Source organism: Trachurus japonicus, chromosome 6 (genome assembly GCF_045865225.1).
Source record: "Trachurus japonicus isolate A0001 chromosome 6, Traja_1.0".
NCBI lineage: Eukaryota > Metazoa > Chordata > Actinopteri > Carangiformes > Carangidae > Trachurus > Trachurus japonicus.
This window is the reverse complement of record NC_140912.1, coordinates 21,059,070-21,084,628: the sequence shown is the minus strand read 5'-3', so window position 1 is coordinate 21,084,628 and position 25,559 is coordinate 21,059,070. Positions and strand designations below refer to the sequence as shown.

The 25,559-nt window shown below is 42.9% G+C and overlaps 4 protein-coding genes across 8 annotated transcripts; 2 read left to right on the top strand and 2 right to left on the bottom strand.

The window, feature by feature from the left end:
• Positions 1 to 1,006: 1,006 nt before the first annotated feature.
• Positions 1,007 to 7,431, bottom strand: cnot2 (CCR4-NOT transcription complex, subunit 2). The gene is made up of 15 exons (XM_085779759.1): positions 7,386 to 7,431; positions 5,871 to 5,999; positions 5,695 to 5,767; positions 5,352 to 5,499; positions 5,057 to 5,239; positions 4,872 to 4,951; positions 4,450 to 4,575; positions 4,066 to 4,190; positions 3,796 to 3,913; positions 3,277 to 3,433; positions 2,897 to 2,958; positions 2,537 to 2,586; positions 2,335 to 2,435; positions 1,671 to 1,815; positions 1,007 to 1,576 (listed from the first exon to the last, which is right to left on the bottom strand). Exons 2-15 carry the CDS (start codon positions 5,985 to 5,987, stop codon positions 1,490 to 1,492), a joined length of 1,572 nt encoding a protein of 523 aa, XP_085635885.1. The 5' UTR covers positions 5,988 to 5,999; positions 7,386 to 7,431; the 3' UTR covers positions 1,007 to 1,489.
• Positions 7,432 to 10,030: 2,599 nt separating this feature from the next.
• lrrc10 (leucine rich repeat containing 10) lies at positions 10,031 to 12,997 on the top strand. The gene is made up of 2 exons (XM_085779739.1): positions 10,031 to 10,208; positions 10,456 to 12,997. The coding sequence occupies exon 2, from the start codon at positions 10,543 to 10,545 to the stop codon at positions 11,404 to 11,406; it is 864 nt and encodes a 287-aa protein (XP_085635865.1). The 5' UTR covers positions 10,031 to 10,208; positions 10,456 to 10,542; the 3' UTR covers positions 11,407 to 12,997.
• Positions 12,987 to 16,024, bottom strand: bscl2 (BSCL2 lipid droplet biogenesis associated, seipin). The gene has a single exon (XM_085779738.1). The coding sequence runs from the start codon at positions 15,701 to 15,703 to the stop codon at positions 14,426 to 14,428; it is 1,278 nt and encodes a 425-aa protein (XP_085635864.1). The 5' UTR covers positions 15,704 to 16,024; the 3' UTR covers positions 12,987 to 14,425.
• Positions 16,025 to 16,600: 576 nt separating this feature from the next.
• fnbp4 (formin binding protein 4) lies at positions 16,601 to 25,403 on the top strand. 5 transcript variants are annotated; one of them, XM_085779737.1, is made up of 17 exons: positions 16,601 to 16,787; positions 17,373 to 17,447; positions 17,549 to 17,679; positions 18,169 to 18,343; positions 18,664 to 18,811; positions 18,946 to 19,048; positions 19,156 to 19,503; positions 19,663 to 19,852; positions 19,994 to 20,079; positions 20,214 to 20,318; positions 20,646 to 20,779; positions 21,796 to 21,953; positions 23,390 to 23,679; positions 23,945 to 24,053; positions 24,227 to 24,414; positions 24,592 to 24,749; positions 24,861 to 25,403. In XM_085779737.1, exons 1-17 carry the CDS (start codon positions 16,664 to 16,666, stop codon positions 24,946 to 24,948), a joined length of 2,610 nt encoding a protein of 869 aa, XP_085635863.1. In that variant the 5' UTR covers positions 16,601 to 16,663; the 3' UTR covers positions 24,949 to 25,403. The 5 variants fall into 5 exon arrangements, with proteins under 5 accessions (XP_085635863.1, XP_085635862.1, XP_085635861.1 ...); XM_085779736.1 differs by having other exon boundaries at positions 21,796 to 21,965; XM_085779735.1 differs by having other exon boundaries at positions 19,994 to 20,130.
• Positions 25,404 to 25,559: the final 156 nt, after the last annotated feature.

Genomic DNA, 25,559 nt, shown 5'->3' with positions numbered 1-25,559 from the left:
CACAATAAAAGTGACTTTTTGTAAAAGGTTGGACCGCATGAGGGAGCCTGGTTTATAAAGAAAGCAATTAACAACACAGTGGTTCAGGAAAGCCTTTTCTGCTTTAATACAAAGAAAAGAAGCTTTTCACTTCAGAAAATACAATATTGGTCTGGATTTTTTTTTTTTCTCCTCAAATTGTCAGTTTTCCGTTTCCTACGAAATGCTGCTGTTCACTGCTGTTCAAACAGCTTGAATTGAAATACATCCCTTCTTTTGCTTTGGACTCGAACCTCGGTGGATGATCTCCGTGTTTAGTTTTAGGTGGTTGTTTTTTTTTTTTTTTTGGCTGAGAATCAGGCCTTTCCTTAAATGACATTTTAAATTTCGTATTATTTCGTTGTAAGTGCCCACAGTGCCACGTGACACCCTGTCCAGCAGATCCAGAAATGTCCTGTTACATCCACATATTGCATCCATGCTCACCTCATAAAAACGAGGTACAAGGCAGGGCAAATTTCTTCCAAAATAGATGTCATATATATATATATATATATATACACATACATATATATATATATATAGCAGTCATATATACACATTCGTACATACATACACTAATTTATGTGATGCAAAGAAACAAAAAATGTACACATTTCTTACAAAATTGTAACAAAGACTGGAAAGTGTTTTGTTTGCTCTGGAACAACATTGTGTAGCTGTTTAAGCCTCTGTGAGGATTTGTCCACACTCATGGACACCAAAGTAGTCTCCCAGATTTGTGTCCAAGTTCAGCTGGCACAGAACTCACAGAGAGACGGACAGAGGGAGAAACAAAGTATGATGTAGGTGCAAATACAGAAGAGTTGAAGGAATCAAAGGAAACAAAAAAGTTAGATGAAAAGGGATGTATGTAGAAAAGTAGCTTGACCCCTCTCACCCCCTCCCACCCACCCGACCCATAACAAAAACAATGAGGGGGGAGAAAAAAGAGATATCAGGGAGTGTTCACATAAAAAAGCACAAACAAATTTTGTGTTCTTTTATTACTAAATATAGTGCAACAATTAACATTGCATTTCTTTCACCCTTTCACTTGAGTCTGACGAAGTTAACTTTGCTTCCCTCGCTTTTTTTTTTCTGTTCTTAACATTGTTGTAAAGACGAGGCGAAGCCCTTGTTCTGTCACTGTCCTGCGCCGCAAGGTCAGTCCTCCTTTTGTGGGAGAAAACAGACTTCAGATTCAGAGACGTAAACATAACACAGACCCTGCTCAAAACAAGACAAAAAAAAACAGGAGGAACATAAAGAATAAAAACAGAACAAGTGTTGGTGTTTTGGGCAGCATGTAATTTTGGAAAGGCAGGGCAGTTTTGATGGTGGCGATGACCCCCACAGTCAAACAGCCGAATCCTCAAGGAATAAAAACCAAGCTGTGTGAACCACAGCGCCCCTCCTGGACAACAGTGTCGTGTGCAGGAACAGCTGCGGCCTTTGGACTGGTCGGGCCTTAGAAGGCCTGCTGGGCTGGGTTGTAGTTGAACGTTGTTGGCACATGAGGCCTCTCTTCCAGCTTGTCATACTCCAGATGAAATTCCTTAGAGATGCAGAAACAATTTTACCGTGATTTGAGAAGCTCTGACAGACAACAATGGTTGGTAGAAAAAAGCTACCGAAAGACAAACTCTTACCTTGGCTACTTTCCTCCAGTTAAGACAATCAAAAAAGTAGTAGGTGCCCCGCTCATAGGTGTTGGTCTTCAGTGTCGGCTCCATGCCAGGCGCCCTCGTTATCCAAACCCGCTCCTCTTTGTGGTACCTCCAGTCCCGGTTAAAGCTGGAGAGTGAAGTTATGAAAAAGGAATGAGGATAAAAGGAAACCAAGCCAGTCACCGACCTCTGAGCATCCCAAGGTTTTCATCCCAAGAATCAAAGTTTCATTCAATAATTTCCAAGTAAATTGCCGGACTAAACTTTTTTTTTTTCTTAAAGCAGAAGTAAGCGATCCGGTCGTTTTGGCTAACTTCCTGTCAGCAGATGGAGTTAGCAGTCCCCGCCCTCGTCCCTACGTCACCACATGCATGCGCATCCCTTGGCTGCACACACAGACAGGACCGCCCCTTTATGCCGTTCTCTCTCCTCATTGGATAAAGGTTGTAGGATACAAGGAAAGTTTTCTCCTCGGCTTACAGCAGAGCAGAGTGACTGACAGACCCGTGTTTCAGACCAAACACTCTATATAAGTGATTGCCGTCGGAAGATATAACTATTTAAGACTTATATTAACACAAATATTCCGCTTACTTCTGCTTCAAGTGTGAACTTAACAGCACAGATCAATGTCAAAGGAACTCACAGTTCTACTGCTGCCAAAAGCTGTAGCAGGTCTCCACCATTCATGTAGTACAGGTAGAACAACAGGTCTTCACCATATCGAGCCAGTTTGATTGCAGCCAACTGGAGAGCAGGCAGCAAAAGAAGAAGGATAATTAGTTTTGTCCGAGCACATCCAACCTGAAGACTGCGACCGCGTACTGTGGCGCTCAGCTCATAATTACCTTGTCCCTTATGTGGATATTTGTTAAGTACTCAGAGGGAACATGGAAGTCTGAAAAGGCAAGCACAGGCATAAGTTAGAATATTATAATAAAGCCTTTTTGTCTATTCACTGCCAGCCCTAACACTGAAACTTGGACAAAGAATCCTCAACATATAACCTAAATATGAAATTATTGCCATATGTCTTGTTCCTCAATGTTATTACAAACACAAGAAAATATGACACTAGATGAGGAGGCGTTGCCTGGTCCCTAACAACTCATCTCATTCAACACTCGTCCTGTCTATCTTCAGACTGGCTCACACCCAAATCTTTTTAAACAGCATTCTTCCCAAAATAATCCGCTTTAATGTCTTACCAATGTCTTGAGGTCGACAAGGTGCTGAGGCCCAAGGTGAGGCGAACTTGGGGTACAAGTTTCTGTCAGAAAATAAAGCTGAAGTAAGTTCTTCTTTGCAGTGGATTTTGCAATAATAGGAGAATTTACACCATCAAAGTGGTATTTTAGTTAAAAGGAGGGTCAAAAGTTTAACTTTATTTTATTAAATGACAAGGAAAGCTGCACAAATGCAAATGTGACCATGGCATTGCTAACCACCTGTGTCTGTAAAATGCATTAAAAGTCGTAAAACTATATTTAAATGGGCAACTGAACCCACGTTTATTTGTTGGACTGCATTTACTTGTCAACTTGTACTTGCTGGTGAAATGTTTTAATGTAAACTGTAAACATCTTACTCTGGTGAGTTTAAGTTGAGTCCCAGTGTCGTGAGGTCGCTCCCTAGCGCCAGATGGACCATCCCAGGATCAGTCTCTGCCGCCCGGATAAACGTCAGCAGGCCAATCATGCCGAATTGGTCTGTCACCATTCCTGAGGGAATGTTCGTCACCCGACCTGCAGCGGCAGGACAAACATCAGAGTTCAACAAACTGCTGAAAATGGGCTGTGATCAACAGTTAATACTTACTGTCACCTCCATATTTCTAAACCACACTTTGTGCACGCAGTGGAGAACAAACCAGGCCTATTCTTTCTCTTTTTAAAAACATGTGATGGTCACAGACAAGTGAATGGAAAGGTGATCATTATCTGCATCATAATGAACATATTCTTTTTCGTTTTCTCACTGCAGCCTATCCAATAATTATCTAACCTCAAATGCAGGGTAGAGAGCCCAACTGCCTCACCCAAGTTGTGCGATTAAGAAGGGATGTCTCAGTGGAATTGGAGCGATACGATTGGCTGAGAGGTCTCACCATCGGGCAACACCTGGATCCCTTTCTTCTGGTTGTTATTCTGTGCTGAGGCCGTCTTGTCTCCAGGGAACTTGGGCCCATCTGCATTGGATGTGCTCTTGCTTGTGGAGTTCAAGTTCTAAACAAAAGAAAAGCCATTTTAGAAACACAGGTAAAACATGTTCACACTTCACAATAAATAATCGTCTGATGTGTAACACTGACAAAAAAAATATATATATAGACATCAAGTCAGAGTGTGGTGTCAAGTCATCAGTGGGTCTCACTTACAGTTTTGCTGTCGTCGTTGTTCAACGTGGGGTCCTTGTAATTTGGGCCAGGCAGTGCAGGGAAGTCCTCGTTGTGGATGGAGAAATCCTGTGTCTGTTCAGTTGATGGCTTTGTCACCATGCCAACTTGATGATGACAATGAACACAGTGAAGCAGAAATTACATAGGTTGTCTTTTTTTTCTTGTCTTTTTTTACAGCAAACTAATATCTACAATTCTTTCTATCAATTTAGATGTGCACTGAAATAAAGCTTCGACTTGGATTAAGAACCCAAGAGGCTAATAGCCATTTCCTCTCCTAGGGGATCCTACTGCCTTTAGATCCTACTGCCTTTAGCTTAATGTGTGTAAAAATACGACACTTTCTACAGCCTAATGGCCTACCATAAGGAGCCCTTCCAGCCAACGGGTTGAGCACTGGTGTTGGGTTTCCAGTCCCTTCTCTCCGACTCCTGTCTGCTAACGCGGGGAAATCTGACAGATCCAGTCCTGTTACATTTTCACTCCCATCTGCAGCAACAGGAAGGTTAAGTACTTGTAATGTCACTTCCATCGCGACTTATCTGTTTAATACTGTGGCATTTACTAATTAATAGTGTTAATTCATCTACACTATAAATGAATGAAGAGAAAAGTCCTTTGCTAAGCAGAATTATATGTATAGTAGCGACTTCAAGAAAAGAGTATTCACTGCACAGTCAATTCTGAGTTCAGAGAAATCAATTGCAGCGATAGAAAGTGAGGAGACTTTTTAACTCTTTAAATAAAATCCAGAGGTTAACCCACGCTGGTTAAAACAGACTAACCTGTGCCATTGAAGATGTTGCTTGATAATGAGTTGTTCATCCCAAAGGCCTGATTGCGGTTCATACCAAATCCTGACATGCTGCAGAGTGAGAGTAAAAACAAAAACAAAACCAAAACCAGAAAGGTCAGCTTCTAGACATTAGCTTTTCTTTAATGCAGAACCAAAGGTTTGAGATCTGTCTACCTGTTTATGGTGAAGGGCTGGCGTGCTGGCTGCTGTTTGGGCATACAGATGATACTGGGTGAGCTGCGGTTGGGGCTGCCCAGCCCCGAGCTGCCCATACTATTGGTCCTGCCGCTCATCCCGATGCTTTGACCGACCTGAGAGTGGTTCAGCATGTTCCTCGTGTTCATCGGCAACGTCCCCCTATCAAACAGTTAGATGTGTTCAGTTTTTGCTGATTCCAGGGCAACTATCATTTCTAGGTTCATGCATTTTTTTGGTTCAAAGTTAAACAAATCAACACCTTCATACACACCTGCTTGGCGACGGGGGGGTATGGAGGGACATGGTGGGGACCCCTGTTGTGGGAGTGATATGACTTGGTAGCTGCGTGCCTTGCGTTAAATTTCGGTTTAACTGAGGTGTACTGTTCCCCATGCCCCTTACCGAGAAGCCCAGCGCACCTGCAGAAAGACATGGCAGAAAAACAAGATAAAACATACACGAAGCGCATCAACGATGAACATACGTCAAGCAAGTTTAAGGAAACTCCTCTGACTTTAAGCAGATGTGGTTGTACAAGCGAGAAGTAAGTGCGCTTAATAAAAAAAACACTACATAAGAGAAACTGGCTGGCTGCCTGAGATGAAAAGACTTACTTTGTGGACCGTACAAACTTGCACCAAGCTGCGACAGCTGACCCGACGACGATGGCGAGGGCGAGGACAGCATCTAAAGGAGGAAAAGAAAAGTGAAGACAGGACAGAGTTAGATCCAAAATGTCTCTTCTGTCGTTCACTGGAGAAACGAGCTCAAAAATGGTGACAGGACTCACATCTTTGTCCGACCGATGTGGGAACATCGACGGCTGGCTGTAGTACATGCTTTCATCGGTGAAGTCGTTATCGACTACCTCGACAAACTCTACAAATTTCTTTCTAGCACCAAACATGCCTTTTGTCACCTGAGGAGAGAGAACAGATCTGCTGTTAAAGATGTGCAAGGGAAAGAAATAAAGAACTAAACCAATAGAAAAAAAATCCTTTTCACAATGGCCATGACACTTCAAATGATTTCCTTGAACTCCTTCACCCACTTGAGTTTAACTTCAAATAGTCCCAGAGTTGTGCAACTGCTGAAATGCATTTATTCCTCACACATTTGTTCAAGCACATCGCTGACACTACCTGCTCAAAATATAAACATACATAAACAAAATAGAACAGGACTTCCTATGAATTCCCCTTAATAACAGATGGAAAATAACTTCTTTAGGTTGAAAGATTAGATTAGATTGAAAGAACACACCAGAGTTCAAAAGACAGTCCAAAAAAATAAGATCATATGAAATGGGAAGACAGTGTCTTATGTTATGTTTTTTTGTTTACTTTTTAATGGGAAAGCATTGGCTATATTTGAGTTGTTTGTGTGTTTTTTTTTTTCTTTTTCTTTTTCTGTCGGTGTTAGGATATTTATAAGTAATTTGGCAGAACATCTATTTATAATTTCAGAATGAATTGACTAAGGGGCTCCTTTCCATGCATGGAAATGAAAACGTGCAAATTATATCATTATTTTGTTGATAGTGTATAAACTGAAAATGACTATCCATGGAACAAATAGAAAATGAAATTGTTACAATATAGTTTTGAACAGTTGCGTGCATGGTTTGTAACAACGATGCACATGCTGAACTTTCATAAACAGAAGAAACAACTTACTTTTTCCAATAACACGGAATGAATAAACCAAAGTGACAGCAGAGCTACCTGATAAATCACTTCTTGAATATTTCATAGCGGTGTCTGGTCTGTCTCTTACCTGGTAAAGAGTTACCTAAACTTGACACTGTTGGGGGAAATGCACAGCAACAACAGTAGTTGTAGTAGTAGTGGTGGTGGTGGTGGTAACATGCTAGTGTAAAGCTAACGTTAGCATGCTATTGAGATCTCCCTGTGTGTGTTAGCATTTAGCTAGCTGAACGTCCGTTTCCCGAAGAGGAGGAGGGGGGAGGCTGCTAATAACCTAACAAGGACAACATAAGAAAACCTTTCAACTTCAATACACCCTGCTCTTTCAGCAGTCAGTATCAGACAGCAGTAGCCCAGGCCTCTCTCTCTCTCTCTGTACCCACAGTCAGCTGTCCGTGTCTCTCGGCTCCGTTTGCAGCAGCAGCAGCAGCAGCAGCAAACAGCCGGAGCTAAAGGCTAATAACCAATAACCACCCGCTCTGTATCGAAACGGCGATACCAGCGAGACAAATAACTCACACCTAAAGAGGGGTTCAATCTGTTTCTGGGGGCCGCTTTTTTTTCATATGGCGAAAAAAAAATGAGTAAAATACCCTCACCGCATCAATTTCCCTTCTCTTCGTTAGATCCAAGATGGCTGTGTGTACTCTAAATCGAAAGAGGGAATAGCCTTTACCCTCTGACCTTACAACCTGCTGACCACTTCCGTACACAAAACCCCGGTGTCATAATAAAGCAGTGGCTCCACCTCAGCATGTTGAACTTTAACTGGGAGGCCTTGGATTATGTTCTTTTATGTGATTATAAAATAGAGAAAATTCATAAACAAATGCTCTTGGCATGGTCTTTAATTTTTAAACACAATAAGCATTCAGTGTTCTTGCACCTTACTTTATGCAGTGTTCTTCTTGCACTAGGCCTATGTGTTGATTTTATTGTACTACTGTCATTCATCTCTCTGTTGTTGATTTGTGGTTGTGCATGGCTGATCACCATTCATGTGTTCTTGAATGTGTCTGTTACAGGGTACGAATGTGTCATTTTTCTTGTCTACTGCAAAACTAATTGTGCCCCTGCACATAATGAAATAAATTTGAAGTTGAAGTAAAAAAAACTTAACGTAGGCTAAGTGTTTCATCTGCAACAATATAGAATATAAAATGTATTTGTCTGACAACAAAGGGTAACAGAAATTTGTCTTTGACAGGGGTCAACATCACATTTAGTAGCCTACACACACACACACAAGACATTAAAAAAGACCTAAACAAAAAAAATGAAAAAATAAATAAACCACACACATTAAATGTAGCATAATAATTAGGAACCAAATCATTATTTCTCCCAACATGGTTAAATAACATAATTCTAGTAGCCTAACCCAGCTTGCAATGGAAATCTGCTAAATCATTTTGAGTTCCTCCAAGCATTTGGTGTTTCTGTTTTACCCCAAAAGAGTTCCCCATCGTAATGGATGCCATTCCCTCTGGCATCCTAACCTTACTTAAAGGGGCTAAGAAACCTTAAAGAGATGGTAAGCTAAAGCTTACCATCTCTGGACCCATATGGGTCATTTATGCTTCTTTGTCACATCTAAAAACAACAATCGTAATATTCGCTCATTATTCCAAACAGATATCACCACTACCCCCTCTGTTGTTCAGTAGGCTACTGCTGGTCTTGTTGGTGACCTAGACTGTAACGGAGAAACCTCGGTCTGGCCAACAGGGGAGGGATCCCACACCCAGGACGGGCAGACGGGCAGTCGGAAAACAGTTTACAACCAGCATAGAAAACTGTACAGCACACCGAGAGTAGGGGACTGTGATATTCACTGAGGCGCAGCAGCTTTTCTTTGTCCAGGAATGCACTGGCAGATTCAGACATGCCTGCAGGATGTTCTCATTGTCCTTTTCGGGTAATTAACATGTAGAGAGACCATCTCCTCCAGCTGCCCTCCTGGTTAAATGAGGATAAACATGGCAATAAAAGATAATACAGGAAAAAACGCCTGGACTTCACACAAGGTCCAAATAGTTGTTATTTCTGATACATTACTGTATATCTACTGGTCGCTGTCAGCAGATGGAGTTACTAATTGAATTTAGATGGGTTAGGAAACCATCTTCAACTAATGGCTCTATCTGATAAGGGGATATGAGATGTGGTTGAAATGATACTAATGAGCCAATATGCTTTTTTCACTGCTGATATATTTTCACTTGTCATTGCAGGGAAGGCACAGGTGTAATGAAAAATATGAATGGAAACCCCATTGCTTGAAACGCTCCAGTAATTACATAAAGGGAGCTGAGCTGAGCTTTTCTTGCCATGACATATTAAAATGTCCAGCATGAAGAGACTATATCACGGCAGTCATTTGTTTCTGTCTCTGTACTCAGTCTGTTTGGGGCCCCCAGGCCATAAGTGGACGATGAGAAGGACAAGTGCTAAAAACAGTCTGTCAGTGATCGAAAACAGACGGGGGGCAACCATTGCCCCCTCTGATAAGGAAAATGAAATTCCTCCCCAGCTTTATCAAGTTGGAAAATGGCACTAATGAAGGTATGCAAGATAGCATGTGCAAATCACACCTCAGGCAGGCTGGGATGACTACTAGTGACTTCTTACAGTTAAAGAGTTAGAGGGTTAGGGTTAGGAAAATCTAAACTTAAGCAAACTGAAGTCTTGACACCACAATGACCCCACAATTCAAACAGGCATGTACAATGTGCCACTGATAAACAGGTCCACAGAGCCAAACAGCCTCCAACAACTCAATTCAGTTTCATTTGTATAGCACCAAATCATAATCCACATTATCTCAGTTTCTCACTTTACAGGTTAAGGTCTTTTTGAGAGAAACCTCAAAGTTCCCACAAAGAGCAGTTGGCCCTCTTCAATACATCTCTTTTCCCAAGAAGTTGTTCATCATAGCAGGACTATGAAGGCCACAGACTGAGTCACAATAAAACAAATACACTTTATTTTTCGTCTCTTTCTGAAATTCTTGAGATTATGCCACAGTGGAGGCCCACTTGTCTGGCCCAATGGCATCACGTCCGGACCGATTAAAACAGAATGTAAATGACCTTTGCTGCTCTTTCATCACAAAGCACTTCTTATGCTTATCCATGGCACTCTGCCCCTCCCTGTCTCTCTCTCTCCCACCTCTGTCATCTTGGAGAAGGGGGGGGGGGGGAGTCATTAGGCATAAATGGGGAGGAGAGAGCAGCTAGTGGTTGCTATCGCCATGAAAGTCAGGGCAAAGCTCAGAGCCACTGAGAGATAGTAAGAGGACTACACTGGGGAACATCTGCCCAGAGAATACAATAGGTTTTCAGCTCATTAAGTTGGATAAACAAATGGCTTTCTGTAGGAGATGCTGAGAATCATGGGCATCAGCAGGCAAACACTGGAAAGTAGGTGTTTTTCAATGCTTATTATGATCGTCTTTACGCCTGTTATGTTTTCTGTCTCTTTCTGATGACTGTTGATGCTTATTATCTTTTTGAAATAACTCAACATCATGGCTGTTATGCCATCAAAGGGTGTAATTCAGCATCATAATCATCTAATTGTTGCTTCATGCAGTTTCATATACTGATACAGTAATACAAAGATGTATTACATTGTTATAAACTTGTTTTGTTTCTTGCATATCATCAGGATCAATAACTCCAGAGGGGCGGTGGTGGAGAATTACAAGACGCCAACAGCCTGCTTGAGTGCAACCACTTTTCTGGCAATAAACTGATGAGGAGGACCACTGGCGTGTCAGAGACAGTGAGGAAGATGGGTAACGCCTTGAGGGGCGTCATCGCCTTCATTCCCTCAGAGCGCTGTCAACGCTTCCTCGTGGGGGATCTGAAGGAGATGCCTCTTGATCGGACTCTGGATCTGAGCAGCCGGCAGTTGCGACGACTACCTGTTGCTGCCTGTGTTTTTGACGAGCTGGTGAAGCTCTACCTGAGTGACAACAACCTCTGCACCTTACCTGCTGAGCTACAGGGACTGAGGAAGCTGCAGCTCCTGGCCCTCGACTTCAACTGCTTTGAAGAGCTCCCTGCAGCTGTTTGCAGGTTGCCCCAGCTCGGCACCCTTTACCTGGGTAACAACAGGCTTTACAGCCTCCCCAGAGAACTGGGGGAGCTCAAGGAGCTTAGCACTCTGTGGCTGGAGACTAATTGCTTCACTGTTTTCCCTAAGGTGGTTTCTGAGCTCCCTAATCTCAAGACCCTGCACTTTGGTTATAACCAGATACGGAGTTTACCAAAGGAACTCGGGCGGCTGGAGGAGCTAAGAAGTATCTGGCTTGCTGGGAACCAGCTGACAGAGTTCCCACCAGTGTTGCTGGAAATGCACTTTCTGGCTGTCATTGATGTGGATCGGAACAAAATTCGTCAATTTCCAGCCCTGTCTCACATGCAGGGATTGAAACTTGTCATTTATGATCACAATCCCTGTGTTAACGCCCCAGCAGTAGGCGAGGGTGTCAGGAGGGTTGGACGCTGGGCAGATAGCTCAGATGATGAGCAGGATGATGATGGGTCAAAAGGAGCCAGTGAGACTACAGCCGAGGTCAGGGAAATACAACCTGAAGAGGAGCAAAACATTTAGGGGTCAAGGAACAAAGTAACCTTCAGCTGTGACAAGGTCTGTCAGCACAGGACAGCATTCAAGTGGACACTTACAGTGAAGTGTGTTGTACGCCAGGCAGGTCCATATATGGTAAAAACCAGTCAAATGAGCTTCAAGTAAAAAAATAAAAAAATAAAAAGTCTAGAAATCTGGTCTGAATGAAAAGGGACATTTGTATTTTGAAAATAAAATGTTTACTGTTTGGTTTCTGGCATGTACGAAATGTCAGTGTCTTGTTTGAATTTATAAAAGTCTGTATATGGCTTCACACAGAAGTGACTTTGTAAATTGGTATTAACTTTTGACCAACTTCTGAACTAGTTTATCTAATACTGCAAGATGTCTATCTTTGGAGTTTTACATGCAACAAATAGTAAGCAATGCTTGCAAGTACTGGTGTTGTTTTGGGACAGTAACACAGAATGTGACTCACACTTTTATTTATGCATTTCCTTATTAGTGACGCTATTTTGGGGTTATACAAATATGCTCGGTTTTATAACCCTGATGTCACCAGATGCAGTGTACAAATTCAAAGGTTACCTGTGAGCACAAATTCTGGGAAAAAGTATAGGGAGAAATTGTTCTAGCAGGGTCGGAGATAATATACTGTAGCCTATGTACTTACTGTGGCTAAATACAGTGAGGTTTTTAATACAAGTGATGGATGGTTTAAGTCAATTAGTGCACTCCTTATCCAGACCAATGCATAATTCATGTGATAGATTGAGGCTGTGGCTTTGAATAAAGGCTGCTAATGGGCCTTAATATCATCACCACGGTTCTGATTTGAAACAGATCGTAAATGCAGCGCTCTCATTCCTCAATGTACCAGACAGATGTTCAGTAAACAAGACTCCATTTCATTGTTGAATATATCTTTTTGCACATTTTGTATCATTTTTAGATCTTTACAATGAGAGATATAAATAGCCATATGGTTATTTATAACAGCGTGTAGGCTACACACTGAATTAACTGCATCTTTATCTTACATTCAGCTTCCTATTCAAGGTAACAACACTTTGTTGTATGGTATGATGTCTACACGTTAATATATATAAAGACAGATTTCTGTTTTATTATTCAAACGTATTTTGCACATCAAAGATAAAACTCATGCATGCTGTTATGGTGCCTTGTCACAACCACAAATCTGAAAATATCCTCATATCACTTCCATGTGTTGACTCACAAGATCCTGAATGAGTTGCAGAAGATAATGTGATCCTAAAATATGAAGAATATAAATAAAATGCTCCACAAACTGGACATATATGGAAAGAAAATCTTGGTTTAGCTATCTTTATCATTTTGATTTATGACAATGAAACTTATCTTGTGTATAAAGGGCATGCATAGTTAAAGCATAGCCTCATACTAGATGCTGAAAGCATTTATCTTGAATACGGTACAAGTATTAAATATATTTTGTGTCAAACAATGCACATTTTAAATAATAATGGCATATGCTTTTCATTTGAGTCTGTATAAAAGTATGGTTCATTACAAACACCGTCAACAAGGGATATGATTAAGAGACATTAAAGAAAAACGTGCACTGCTGTATGTTTTTATTTGCTTAATTCGGTGTAAGTGCTTAAATAACATTTAACTTTAGAGGCATTTAGAAGAACATCCTAAAAGACAGAATTCAAGATGACAAATCGTGAGCGCTTCATATTAATATCTTTGGTACAAATCCTACATCAACACAACTTGAATAAACCTTTAAATATACTTGCTTGAACCCTAAACTCCATTGAATTGTAGGTTAGACACATGGAGGATGAACAATACCCCAACAATTGCAACACTTATCATCATTAGCTTTAGCAACAAGAGCCAACTTCATAACACTAACTCCCCTTATCGCACTCATACTGTATGGTCCTTGAGGTTACAGATAATGTTTAATGACCCAACCTGTTAACAGACTTATATTACTCAAAATACCCATCTAAAATATCCTGGTTATTTATTGTAATGAAAACACACAAATAAATACAATTTCCACAACTTAAAACCACAGAGTGCAAACTGTACAGTAACAGATACTGAATAAAAATGGAATGGAAACCAACCCTGTAAAAGTGTTTAACCCCTAAATTGATGTGCCACACTGGGACTGAATGTCTGTATTTGAGAGAACAAAAAATAAATGGGATAAATTCCTTTAATTCCTCAGGCTGGACTTTTTTGGGGGAATCTACTTCTAGGAAGTTATTAAAAACAAAGACTCTTTTTGGAGCAAATTTTCCAAATCAAATTGCTATGAGAGCACTTCTGAAAAAAAAAAAATCACAAGGCATATACTGTATGTGTGTGCATGTAAAAGGCTGTGAACCAGTCAAGGAATTTCTAAATCCAGATTGACATTTTTGTTTGCAGCTACATTCAAAAACAATCAACTCTCCACTTCGATTTAACTTTGAACTGGTGAGTTAGAGTCAATAATATCTACTTGTGTTTTTTTTTTAATGGAGGGATTGTCAGGATGTGTCTGAGTTTAGCAGGCCGACCATGAATGTGACCAAGTATCACCCTACAGACATCAGATCAATGTAACAAACAGGTTCAACTGACTTAAAAAGGGCGTGTTAAATTGTCAGACAACGGCTGATTGTAGTGCCAGATCCCCGTAGACTATGTATACTGTTGGACAAGACGGACTGGAATGTAACCACCTCCTTAAAAGGGCACAATCAAAAAACACAAGTGGCACAAACATAAGACAGTAACAGTGCTGTGGTCTTTCGGACATGAAGCAAAGAGACGTAAGCAGAAGTCAGAGATACAATGAGGTAAACTTATAAAGACAAGACAATAAGCTGAAGTTTGTTAGCTAAAACAACACAGGTAGTTACTCTTTTCATGCACCTCTACTTGTGCCGACTGAATCTAGCTTTTGCCAAGTAGTTATTTCCCGTATGCTGAGGAGTGATGGGAAATTATATGACATATTATCATACACTTTAAGCACGTGCAGCAGCATGATTCACAGGCTCATCCAGGGTCCAGGTCTCTGGCGGAGCGTCGTCTCGCCCTGTTGTGGCAGAGGGCATCCATCCAACACATCTGAGCCACCTTTCTCGCCAGGCCCCTCAGAGTCATGAGACTCTTTCTCCTTGGTATCTGGTGGTGGCGCATCATCATCCCCAGAGGCATCGGAGATAACTGAGGGCTTCATTGATGACACTTCAGCCGCTGTGTCGCTTCCCTGGAAATCAGATTCATTCACAGAGCCGATCACTTTGGGAACATCAAGTTCCTTCTGCGAATTCTCCCTCTCCATGCGCTTCCGGACCTCTTCTCTCCTCTGCTGGATTCGGGTGTTGTCTCCTATCATGACTCTGACTCTCACTTGGTCTGGAGGCCAGAGCCCGCCCCAGATGAACTGCAGGTAGCTGAACAGCACAATGACACTCAGGAAGGCAAAGTTGGTGGCCACGCCGATCACTGCGGATGTCAGGGGGAAGTTGTACAGAACGTAACGTATACCAGTGAAGTAGGCATGGATGCGGAGCTGGGATGAGTAGATCTGCACTCGCTTGGAGTGGATCTCAATGACAGCGCCAACAGTGGGTTGATAAGCGTTCGTCTTGTAGTCTGAGAAGAGCTCGACTTCTATGAGCTGCTTCTGCTCAGCCATCCCACTCAGGAGCAAAGGAGAGAAGAGGAAAGTGCTGAGGGTCTGCAGGAGGCTGGAGCGGTAATGAAGCATCGTTGATCGCCCCACTGATGAGACAGCCTTCCCACCCTTGGTGTATGAAGTCATCTTGACCATGAACATACCCAGCATTTCATTCACAGGAGACTCTGGCATCTCTAACTCCAAGGAGACTCGATAAGGCTGGCCGAAAGCCATCACCTGGTCTCTCTCGTTCTTCATGAAAGAGATGTTGGCTGTGGGGAATGAACACAGCGGGGCTTGCTCTGAAGCTTCACAATCAGAAGAGTAGTAGAAGTGCACGGGCGTGGAGAAGCTCACGGTGGGCATGTAGGAGTAGTAGAAGCTCCCGTAGAGGAAGATGGACACCCAGAGCAGCAGACCCAGGACACATAACAGGATGGCAGCCTGAAACAGAGTCCGTCGGGCTTTCAGGAGAGTCACAGATGCCACATCGTGCATCCAGTGGAGAACGGGACCCATCTTGGCCCCCATCGAGTCTGACCCGCTGGCTCCGGATCTTCTCCTGGTCCTGGTCTGGCTACTTATTCCTCCTTCGAGCCCCGCCGACTGCTGCCTCTGCGCTGGATCCCTGCGTTCAGACATTGATGGGAGGCTCCCAGTCCAAACTGTAGCTAATTGCTTATCTTCACCCTCCCATGTTACGCCTATTGAGCTACACACTCGAGATTCCGGGTGCTAGCTTTTGGCTCATCCGCTAAACACTCGTAAAAAAAGAGCGAAAGAAAGAATAATGTTGGACGAAAGAACGACAAAAACAAAATGACCTCGCTTCTATAGATGTAACGACGGTGTCTTCTACTAACGCTACGGTCGAAAAGTGTCTAAGCTCGTTAGCAACTTAGCTGGACTCGGCTCCTGCTGCTGCTGCTGCGAAACAAAACATGACCCCGTGCGCGACCCGGAAGAGCACGCGGTGGTCTTCTGGCAGGCGGCGCTCATGCTGCGTTCAAGACAACTCGGAACTCGGAACCTCCCAGATGAAAATTCCGATGCCCTTCTGAAAGGTGTTCATTGTTGTTGTTAATGTTCATTATGGTTCATTTTCAATAATAATAATGATAATAAAATGACAAGAAAGATTATGTAGGTTGTTTGTTTGTTTTTTAAATAATGAAACAGATCATTTAAAATCGAAGAGAAATGACAACATGAATTTACTGTGTCCATAACATCAGAAGGTAGGCTAATCTGCAACCGTATGTAAATGTTGCATCTTTGTAACGTTTTAATGTATTTTGATATTAAAATGCATTTAAATAGATGTTTTACTGTTGACTGTGTGGTTCTGCATAGGTGCGGGGTAGTTTTTTTCTTTTCTTTTCTTTCTTTTTTTTATTTAATTATTTTCTTTTTGTTTTTTCTCTCTATCGCTCTCTTCATTTGATGAATGTGTTATTGTTATGTTTGATTGAGGTGGCGTTCGGTTGCACTTTTCCAAATAGGAGGTCGTAAAATCCGAGTGGCGTCGAACGCAGCATCAGTCGCGACAACGACGACGCCAGCGAAGGCAGCTGCAGCCAGGCCGAGGCCGTCAGACCAGGGATGGGGAAGAAAACTCGCCTCACAGGAGCAGCGGTCGGTCGGAGAACAATCCTACAGCTTTCACCTCCTGGGCTCCGCAGTGGAAACACGGGAGATAAAGACGAAGCACCCTCGGGATCTGACGGTGTGTTTGTTTTTTAAACGTGTTATCAAAGACGGTGTTATCTCAGTGGCTCGTTAGCATCAGGGTAAGGTAACGTTAGCTGAAGGCTAAATGGTCGCGGCATGATGGGTGGGCTCGCCTGTTAAAGAAAAGAATTCACCCAATAATAGTAAGCGATTTAATTAGTTAATATTGGATGTAAATAAATACGCAGTGTACAAAAATACACAAGTGACCTTAGCACAAGATACGAAACCTTCATTTTTGTATATAGCGGATCTACCAGAAACTAGCTGCTAGCTTGCTAAGCTAGCGGATAATAAGCTAGCAGGTTTTGGTGACTTGCCAAATATTTATAGGCTATAGGCAATTTATAGGCAAATGACTGCGCCGCTAAACCCACACGTAATTGACACAGTTTACACATAAATACTGCTACGTGATATTTGCTTCGCCCTCGGATTGTAAAAACAGGGCTCGTGTGGGGCAAAAACCCATTGGTTTCCACCCGTTAGCTGTTAGCTGCTGTGTGACGTCAGGATGAAATATCTCGCTGCTGTTTAACATAAAGCTCAACATTAACCTCTCTGCTGGTGTGAATTGCAGACGAACAGCAGGAGGGTGATGCACACAAATTCTTGAGACGCACCAACATGAAAGCTCCTGCAGTAAAGGCCACAGGTAAGGTCACCAAATGTGTTTTATGTGTGTGTTTCAGGCAGTGGAAACAAGTAACGCTTGTCCTGTGATTAAACCATGTTGTTTTTGTCTCCCATCTGTAGAGGGGTTGTCCCTGCTTGGCGCCTATGAGGATAGTGATGAAGAGGATGCTGGAGACTCACAGCGATCGACTGTGAATTCTCAACACAACCAGCCGGGAGACATCGACAGTACACTGGCCAATTTCATGGCTGTGAGTAAATATTACGCTGCACACCCCCTATTTTGGTCACTGATAGTGAAACATAAGGAAAAGGACATGAGCGACATACTAACTCAGTTGTTTTTTATAATGTATTGAGGTGCATTACTTGTATAGAAATGCATTTTCCTGGTTCAAAACTGGGTGACAAAATGAATTCCTTCTAACCTCTCCTGTAAACTTGGTCTAGTAATGACAAAAGAGACAAAGCTGAGTTCTCCTGTCTATTATATCATGCGACATCACACACTGTTGGTTGTACAACAAAGGAAAGTATTTTAAAATATTTGTATGGCTATAGTCCATCTCAGATCTAAGCAGCCTGCAAATTTTGGTCTTCCAGGCCTAGTTTTTTCTTTTATCAATAAATGAATCGTATTATCTGTGTGAAGACTTGTGCTTACAAGGGTGTTGTTTTTATTTTGATCCAAGTTATTGTCAGAAAAAAAATTGAATACTGTTGTTATTTTACCATCACAGGAAATTGATGCAATCACCACCCAGCCAACTCCAGATGATGCAACATCTCATCCTTCTGTCCCAACTGCTACCCCACCCAGACCTGAGGTTAGCGCTCAGCAGCCAGCTGCCGGTGAAGAACAGAAGCAGCAAAGTACAGATTTTGAGTACAACACCCAGTACTCACTAGCTGGAGGTAACTACCTACAACTCCCTTACATGCAGAACTAGCTCTCCCAGTTCAACAGATGTACTTAGTACTTACATCAAGGTCTCCTACTGCACTAAAGCTCTCATGTTTGAAATGTAAATACATTGTTACAATCTGGGCTTTTCGTTTCTTTGGTATGATGCTCTTGCTTTGTTAGAGTACAGTAGAGCTAGCAATTGCACAATAGTAATCAGGTTATACCCTAGAAATGAATGGTTTATATGGGAAGAGAGTGTGTGCATAATATGTCATCTCATATTTGCTGTATTTGTCACGTAGCATCTCATGCATATGCTGTTTTGCAGTGGGTGTAGAGATGGGTGACTGGCAGGAAGTATGGGACGACAACTCTGGCTGCTACTACTACTGGAACACTGTGAGCAACGAGGTTTCCTGGGAGCTGCCACATTATTTAGCTGATCAGGTGCAAAGCCTGGAGAGTAGTGCCAACAGGTAAGACTGACTGACAGAAAGATTGGGCATATTAACAGAAGCCTGGTATAACTACATAATCTTAAGTACACTTGGTTTTATTCCCACTTCAGAGATGTATTTGTGTGTGATGTTTTATGTATGTTTCTTTGAAGCTCTAGTGTCAATGGCAATGGCACAGTCCATGGAGGTTATTACACTGAGGAAAATGCTGCTAATGCTGCGGCACCGACAACAGTGAAAGAGACCAAAGCAAAGGCAAGTTTCATTGAAGTCCTATGCAAATGTGAATCAGTTTTATTCTGTGGCATTTAAAGAGTCTTATTATGAGTTTTAATGTATTACTCTGTTGTTTTGTCCAAAAGGAGGTAATTGAGAGTGTTGTGGGGCTAACAAGCGAAGAGGAGGAGCGCCGTGGAGTGGCTGCATCCCTGCTCGGTCCTCTGATCCCCTCTGAAGTTAAAGAGGCAGAAGAAAAATGGAGAAAAAAGCTAATTAAAGGTTTGGATGAGCCAGAGAACAGTTTGGATTCTGACGGAGAGGGTGCACGCCCTGCGGGATCCCCCTCCACCACCCCTCTTCGTGACACGGATTCAGTTCCCGCTGTCCAAAAGGATGTGTCTGCCAAGAAGCAGTCGGGAGACAACTCAGATGGTGAGGACGAGCCTGAGGAAGACACAATGGAGTTGGAACTGGCTCTGGAGAGGAAAAAGGTAGGGGTGAGAAGCCAGATTTTATATTTGCAACTTAAATAACTGACAGGAATGACATTGAAGTTGTCTTAGATTGCACAGTGGTGCCATTTCTACATTAGTAACATATTAACGTAAGCATGACCTGGTTTTAACCTCTCTCTAATGTCTGACTCCCAGGCTGAGCTCCGCGCACTGGAGGAGGATGGGAGTACTGGGGCATCCAGTCCATGTTCTGAGACAAGTCAAGAGGCCTCTAGTTCCCGTGCTCTTCTACTGAAGAAAAACCGCTGGAAGACTGCCTTCCCCTCTGTTGCCAGCCCAGACTCTAACAGCAGAAGCTCAGACGTACAGGACAACACAGAGACCGGTAAGCTGAAATGTTAACATGTGCTAGTGCTGGGTGATGTGTGTGATAGTTAAGTAAATTACATTAAAGAGATCCTACCAAGCAGTGCTTTCATACAGAAATGATTGCATTCTTAAATCCAACTTTTGTGTCTTATAGCAGCACCCCCTAAAGTCCTGGAGAATGTGGCAGAAGGAGAAGAAAAGGAAACGGACAATGCTGAAGAAAAAACTGTTTCAAAAACTTCGGTAAAGGAAGAAGACACATCAGAGCTCAAAGTGGAAACGCCCGAGCTCAAAGTAACAGCAATGTTACTATTACTAACCATAATAATTATTGCAGTCTCCCATAGTACATTTTTTAATCCTGTAAAAATATCTAGTTTCAGATTGGAGAATTAGCCAACACCTTAACCAGCAAGATGGAGTTCCTCGGGATCAATAAAAAGGCGATTTCAAACTTCCAGTTGCTTCTGCTACAGACTGAGGTGAGAGGATGGTTAGCAATATAACCATAGCTTCCAGTTGTAGTGATCTCTGTGCGACTTATAAAATATTTAATGCTTAATTTTATTTCATATCATTTTTACACACAGCCATGTGGTAGTACTTAATATTTAAAATTCTCATAATAATCCATCACATGGTGTCATTCTGGAAGCTCACTGTAATTATTCTACTGCTATTCATCTATCTTGTTGCTCTTGTATCTCTTTATTCCTTTACCTCTTTCTGGGTTTTTATCTCACTCTTGTCTCCTTTTGTCCCCTCTCTTTCTCCCTTTTGCCTTTTTATTTTTGATATTTTCCTTCCAGACTAGGATCGCCGACTGGAGGGAAGGCGCTCTGAACGGGGTCTATCTTCGCCGCAGGCTACAGGAAGCTGCCGAACACATAAAATATTACGAACTTAACGCCACCCCTAAAGGCTGGTCCTGCCACTGGGACAGGTACGCGTTCCTTACCTTTCACACCTCTAAACTCCCTCGTCCCCCACAAATCTTACCGTGTGACTACACCCCGTTATTGCCGAGGTTGCAGACTTTGTAACATGACTTGGGGAGAAGCTTAACGAGTTCGAGTGGATTGAAATAATTACCAGAAACAGACTCTTCAGGTTTCTAAGATGCAATCCTGGCACTCTGCCTTGCACGCACTGATAAGGGAGCATCCACTCAGGGCCAGCCTGCTTCCTGTAAAAATATACCTGCCACAGAGAGGACTCCCTCTCCCCATAACAGACTGTTGAGCCCTTTTGTTGTGAGGGCAGATGTAGACTGGTTATGGGTCCAATCAGAGGAAATTTGGGGAGGGCGGAGGGGGTGGGGGGCATGGTAAGAAGGTTGGTTCCGTCGGGGAGCTTTGAACTTTACAGGACTACAACCCCCAGAAAGCAATGCAGACAGAGTGATGCCCCGGAAAGCGACGAGTGTCACGCATCAAATAAAAGGTGAAGATGGAGCAATGACGGGAATCCAGCAGGTCAGACCAACTCTATTTCATATGTCTTCCTGTTTTTTTATTTTCTTCTTTCTGATGTGAAACGAGTTGATTGTGTGCTTGTTATTTTCTGACCTATGTTTGTTGATGATGATGATTATGATGATGGTACTTCCTCCCTGGCGACTTCCTGTGTCTGGGTGGGAATGGTTGTCTAAAAAGGAACAAATGTGACAACCATGGTGTGAGCTGCTGAATGCTACTTTCAGGACCTAAAGATGATTTGTTTTTGCTTTATTGATTTTAAGAGCAAGGTGGGTCCCCTATCCACATTCATAGCCACACTCTAATTGGGCTCTTCTTCTGGATGGCTAAAGTTGCCGTCCACGTCAACACCACTGCCCCTTTACTGTGGCCACTATGTCCACTCCCTTGCCCTACAGTCCCAGGGTATCATGTCACTCAGCCAGTTGCCAGGCCAGCCGTTGAGACTCTTGCCTTCTATCTCTGTTGTCCCACTCTTTAGAGAGCACAGGCGGTATTTCTATGTGAAGGACCGGACCGGTGAATCCCAGTGGGATTTCCCAGCAGAAGAGGACAAGGAGGAAGACCCGAAAGGCGGCCAAGGGACCCAGGCGCAGACGTCCGGTCAAGGAGATGCGAAAACATCGTCTTCATCTTCTGGTGGGGCTACAGGTCTGTCTATTAATACAGCTGCCGTATCTTATTTATTTTATTTTATTTGTTTCTTTAATTAACAGGGACAGTACACAGCTCTCAGCCGTACCAGAATTAGCTACTAGCTAAATTTCATCTGTAGTCCCTGAGCAGGAACAAATAACATGAATCTAACACAGACAAGCACGTACAAATATAAAAACATCATCACAAAAGCAGCCTTTCAAACAACAACAATAACAAAGTTACACACAACACACAACAGCAAGAATAAAATCACAATGTCAAGACACATAGACAGGGTGTCAAATCTGTTGTGGGGTCTCCTTTCAGTTTATTTGGGAGGGACAGTGCATGCTAATGAACATTTCTTCACTAGGAATAAAATGTAAGCAAGCCGGAGTGTAGCCAAAGGCTAATTTCCATCCGTTCTTAACTCATTGAGTGCCGCGCTCCTTTCCAAAGTTTTAGTGTACCTGCAATTTAGACGATTTTTGACGATTTTTGTAGAGCCACAGTGTATTCTATATTATTGCCACCAACACATACTGTGGCTCATTTGAAAGGTGAAACTTAAAGCTTCAAATGGCCACAAACCGTTTGTTTCTACGTGCCTCTGTTCCTGAGAAAAGTCAAGCTAAACACGGCTGGGTTTCATCAAAATCCCTGCTTTTTTCCCAGCATCTTTTCTGAAAGGTGTTCTGTTTGTGCCTGTCGCTCTTCTGACACTCGCATTTCTGGATCAAAGGGCTCGTGTAAGATAAATATATACAACAATTGTTGTTCTATTCACAAAACCACCATCGGGGGCGGGGGGGCGCCACTAAACAACAATAACACAGACACACCGTGCCGTGTCACAGCCTCTCGCCGCGGAACGTGATGGTCTCTCGGCCACAGCAGGTCGGGAACACCGGCCCCACCGGTGGTCGCGGTCCGTCTGTGGTACGGGTCGGTGCCGGCGGCCTGCTTTGGCCCAGAGACCATCACATTTTACCACGGGAGGACCTTGGGGAGGACACGGTGTTGCTCCAGATGAAGACCAGGCGGGACTGTCGGCTGAGAGCTTCCTGTTTCGGCTCCGAGCTGCTGGAGCCTCGCGGGTGAGAGCGGAGCAGCTGCGCTGCATCCACATGCAGAACTCCGTTTGCAAAAGCCCAGTTATGATAAAAACTTCCAGATCATGAGCTGTCATGAGTTTTTGATCGTCATCTATTTCAGTTCTGCTCGTCATAGAGTCCCCAAATTTACACATAAGGGGTGTTAATGTCTAGTTTCATAATTTTAAAAAAAGCAAAAAATGAGAAATCTTGTTTTTGGACTCAACGCATGGGAACAAAAAACGAGGAAAAATCTGAATGTCTCCTTCAGCACTGCTTTGCTGCAAATAATAAAATGTCCCCATGTTCGTCCCCTTTGTTGTTTCCCTGTCTCAAAAACAGGATCTACTTTTGTTGCTACTGCCCCACCAGCACCCCCGCAGCCAAGTGCATTTTGGTCCCCAGCCCAACCTCCTCTTCCTGACAGCCCACCTCCTCCACCTTCCAACTACCCCCCACCTCCACCCCTTCCCCCTGGCTCGCCCCCTCCACCTCCTCCACCCCCTGACAGTGATGGAGAGATCATGGAGGTGGAGATGGAGATGGATGATGATAATGACGGGGAGCCTCCAGCCCCTGGAACTGAGGAAGACGGCAGTGGGAGACCTCCTTTACCTCCAAATGCTTTGAAGGTATTGGCATAATCAACTTTCTTTTGGATATTTTGCCTTTATTAGGACAGGACAGAGGCTGTATTCAAACCCAAGGCCACTGCAATTGGCACTAAGCCTACAAAGTGACCCGCTGGGGCACCCTATCAAATTCCCTCCTTCCTCAATAAGTCTATATCTGTTAATATTCTGACTGATCATTTTTACATGTTTCAATCAGAGTAGGCAAGTTCATTATTTTCATCATTGAATTTATCATGAATTTCTTGTCACTCTTGTCACACAGATTGCAGAGTCATCGGGGAAAGGTCAGAAACGTAAAGCCAGTCAGATGAATAAAGCCATTACTATTGGCAGCAGTCCCATTCTCTACACCCAGCCTGCTGCCAGTGCAGGTAAGCAGATAATAAAGACATATTTGTAATTTCTGTTATAAATTATGTGATGGGGAATTTTTGTTGCTTTCCCTTATAATCTATGTCCAATTGCTTCCTATCATAAAAAGAAAAAACAGGAAGCAAAATGTAATTGTTTATGCCATAATACTAAGGTTTCTCTTTGCCTGCAGCTCCTCTCATGGCAGCAACTGCCTACTGGGGTGTGCCGGCTGTCGCTGCTCCCGTGGTTCCTTGTGAACCCCCGCTCCCACCCGTCCCGGCCCTACCTCCTCAACCACCACTGCCACCATCCCAGCCGCCCTTCGAACCTCCGAAAGCCCCGCCCGCAGACAAGACCAAGAAAACCAAAAAGGACAAGGTTAGTATTGGAGTTTACATTACACTTGAAGTGTCACAAGACTGTAGTAGAGAAAGCTTTGTTTTAACACTATCAATATTTGTTATAAGTCTGCAGCATATCATGTCTCTATAATGCCAAACGTTAAATGTCACAGAAAAAAAACTGCAGCTATTTTTTTCCTGAATTGCTCTGCAGTCAAAGAAGAGTAAGACCAAAATGCCTTCCCTGGTGAAGAAGTGGCAGAGCATCCAGAAAGAGTTGGATGAGGAAGAGAAGAGCAGCTCCAGTGACGAAGACAGAGACCTGCTCAACAAGAAGAGCATCGAGGATTGGAAACAACAGCAGCTTGTGACGTATGTGTCATCATCTTAGCAGTCAAAAAATGCAATGGTTAAAATTGATAAGTTATTTGTTTCCATTTTGGTAACCTCAAGCTAAATGTTGTTCTGTTTTTATTTCTCCAGAGGAAAAGCATCAAAGAATGCCAACTTTGAGGTCCTTCCCGATGACTGGCGGCAGCGACTGAAGAAACGGAAGTTGAATAGCACGTAACATCTGGCCCGGGTCATAAAATGCCCACTCAACATTTTTTAAATCCACTCCTGTCACTACCATAAAGTCATCCTCCCCCCTTTTTTAAGTTTTGTTCAGTGGTCTGTGGACTTTTTCTACCATTTTTCATGCTCATGATGCAGACATGTAAAGGCCCCCCACATGGCAGGCCATTCACCAGAGGGGTTGAATGTCCTTTTCTTTGTCCTGTTTTTGTAGCCAAAATTGTAAATGTGCCAAATGTCTTGGGTTCATTAGTCTGTCAGTGGTAAACAACACCACCTTGTAGATGACCGCCACAGTTTGTTTGGAGGGATCATCTATTTTATTGAACATTTTTACAACTGTGTACATAAAAATGTATAGTGGGTTAAGCCATGTTTTCGGAAAGGGGAGGGAATGTCACCGAGCTTGTATATTTTGTAAAAACGTTATTAAATGGTTTTTTGCAATGACCAGTCTCTCTTTGTGTGGTTCGACATGCATTGACATTTTTTTATTAAATGTTGTATAAGAAAAATTGTTTTACACACTCGTACATTTTTGTTTTTGTTTCCTGGTTTGAGAGCTGCTTCTTTGGGTGGGCATCTCCATGGCAACCGTGACGTTGT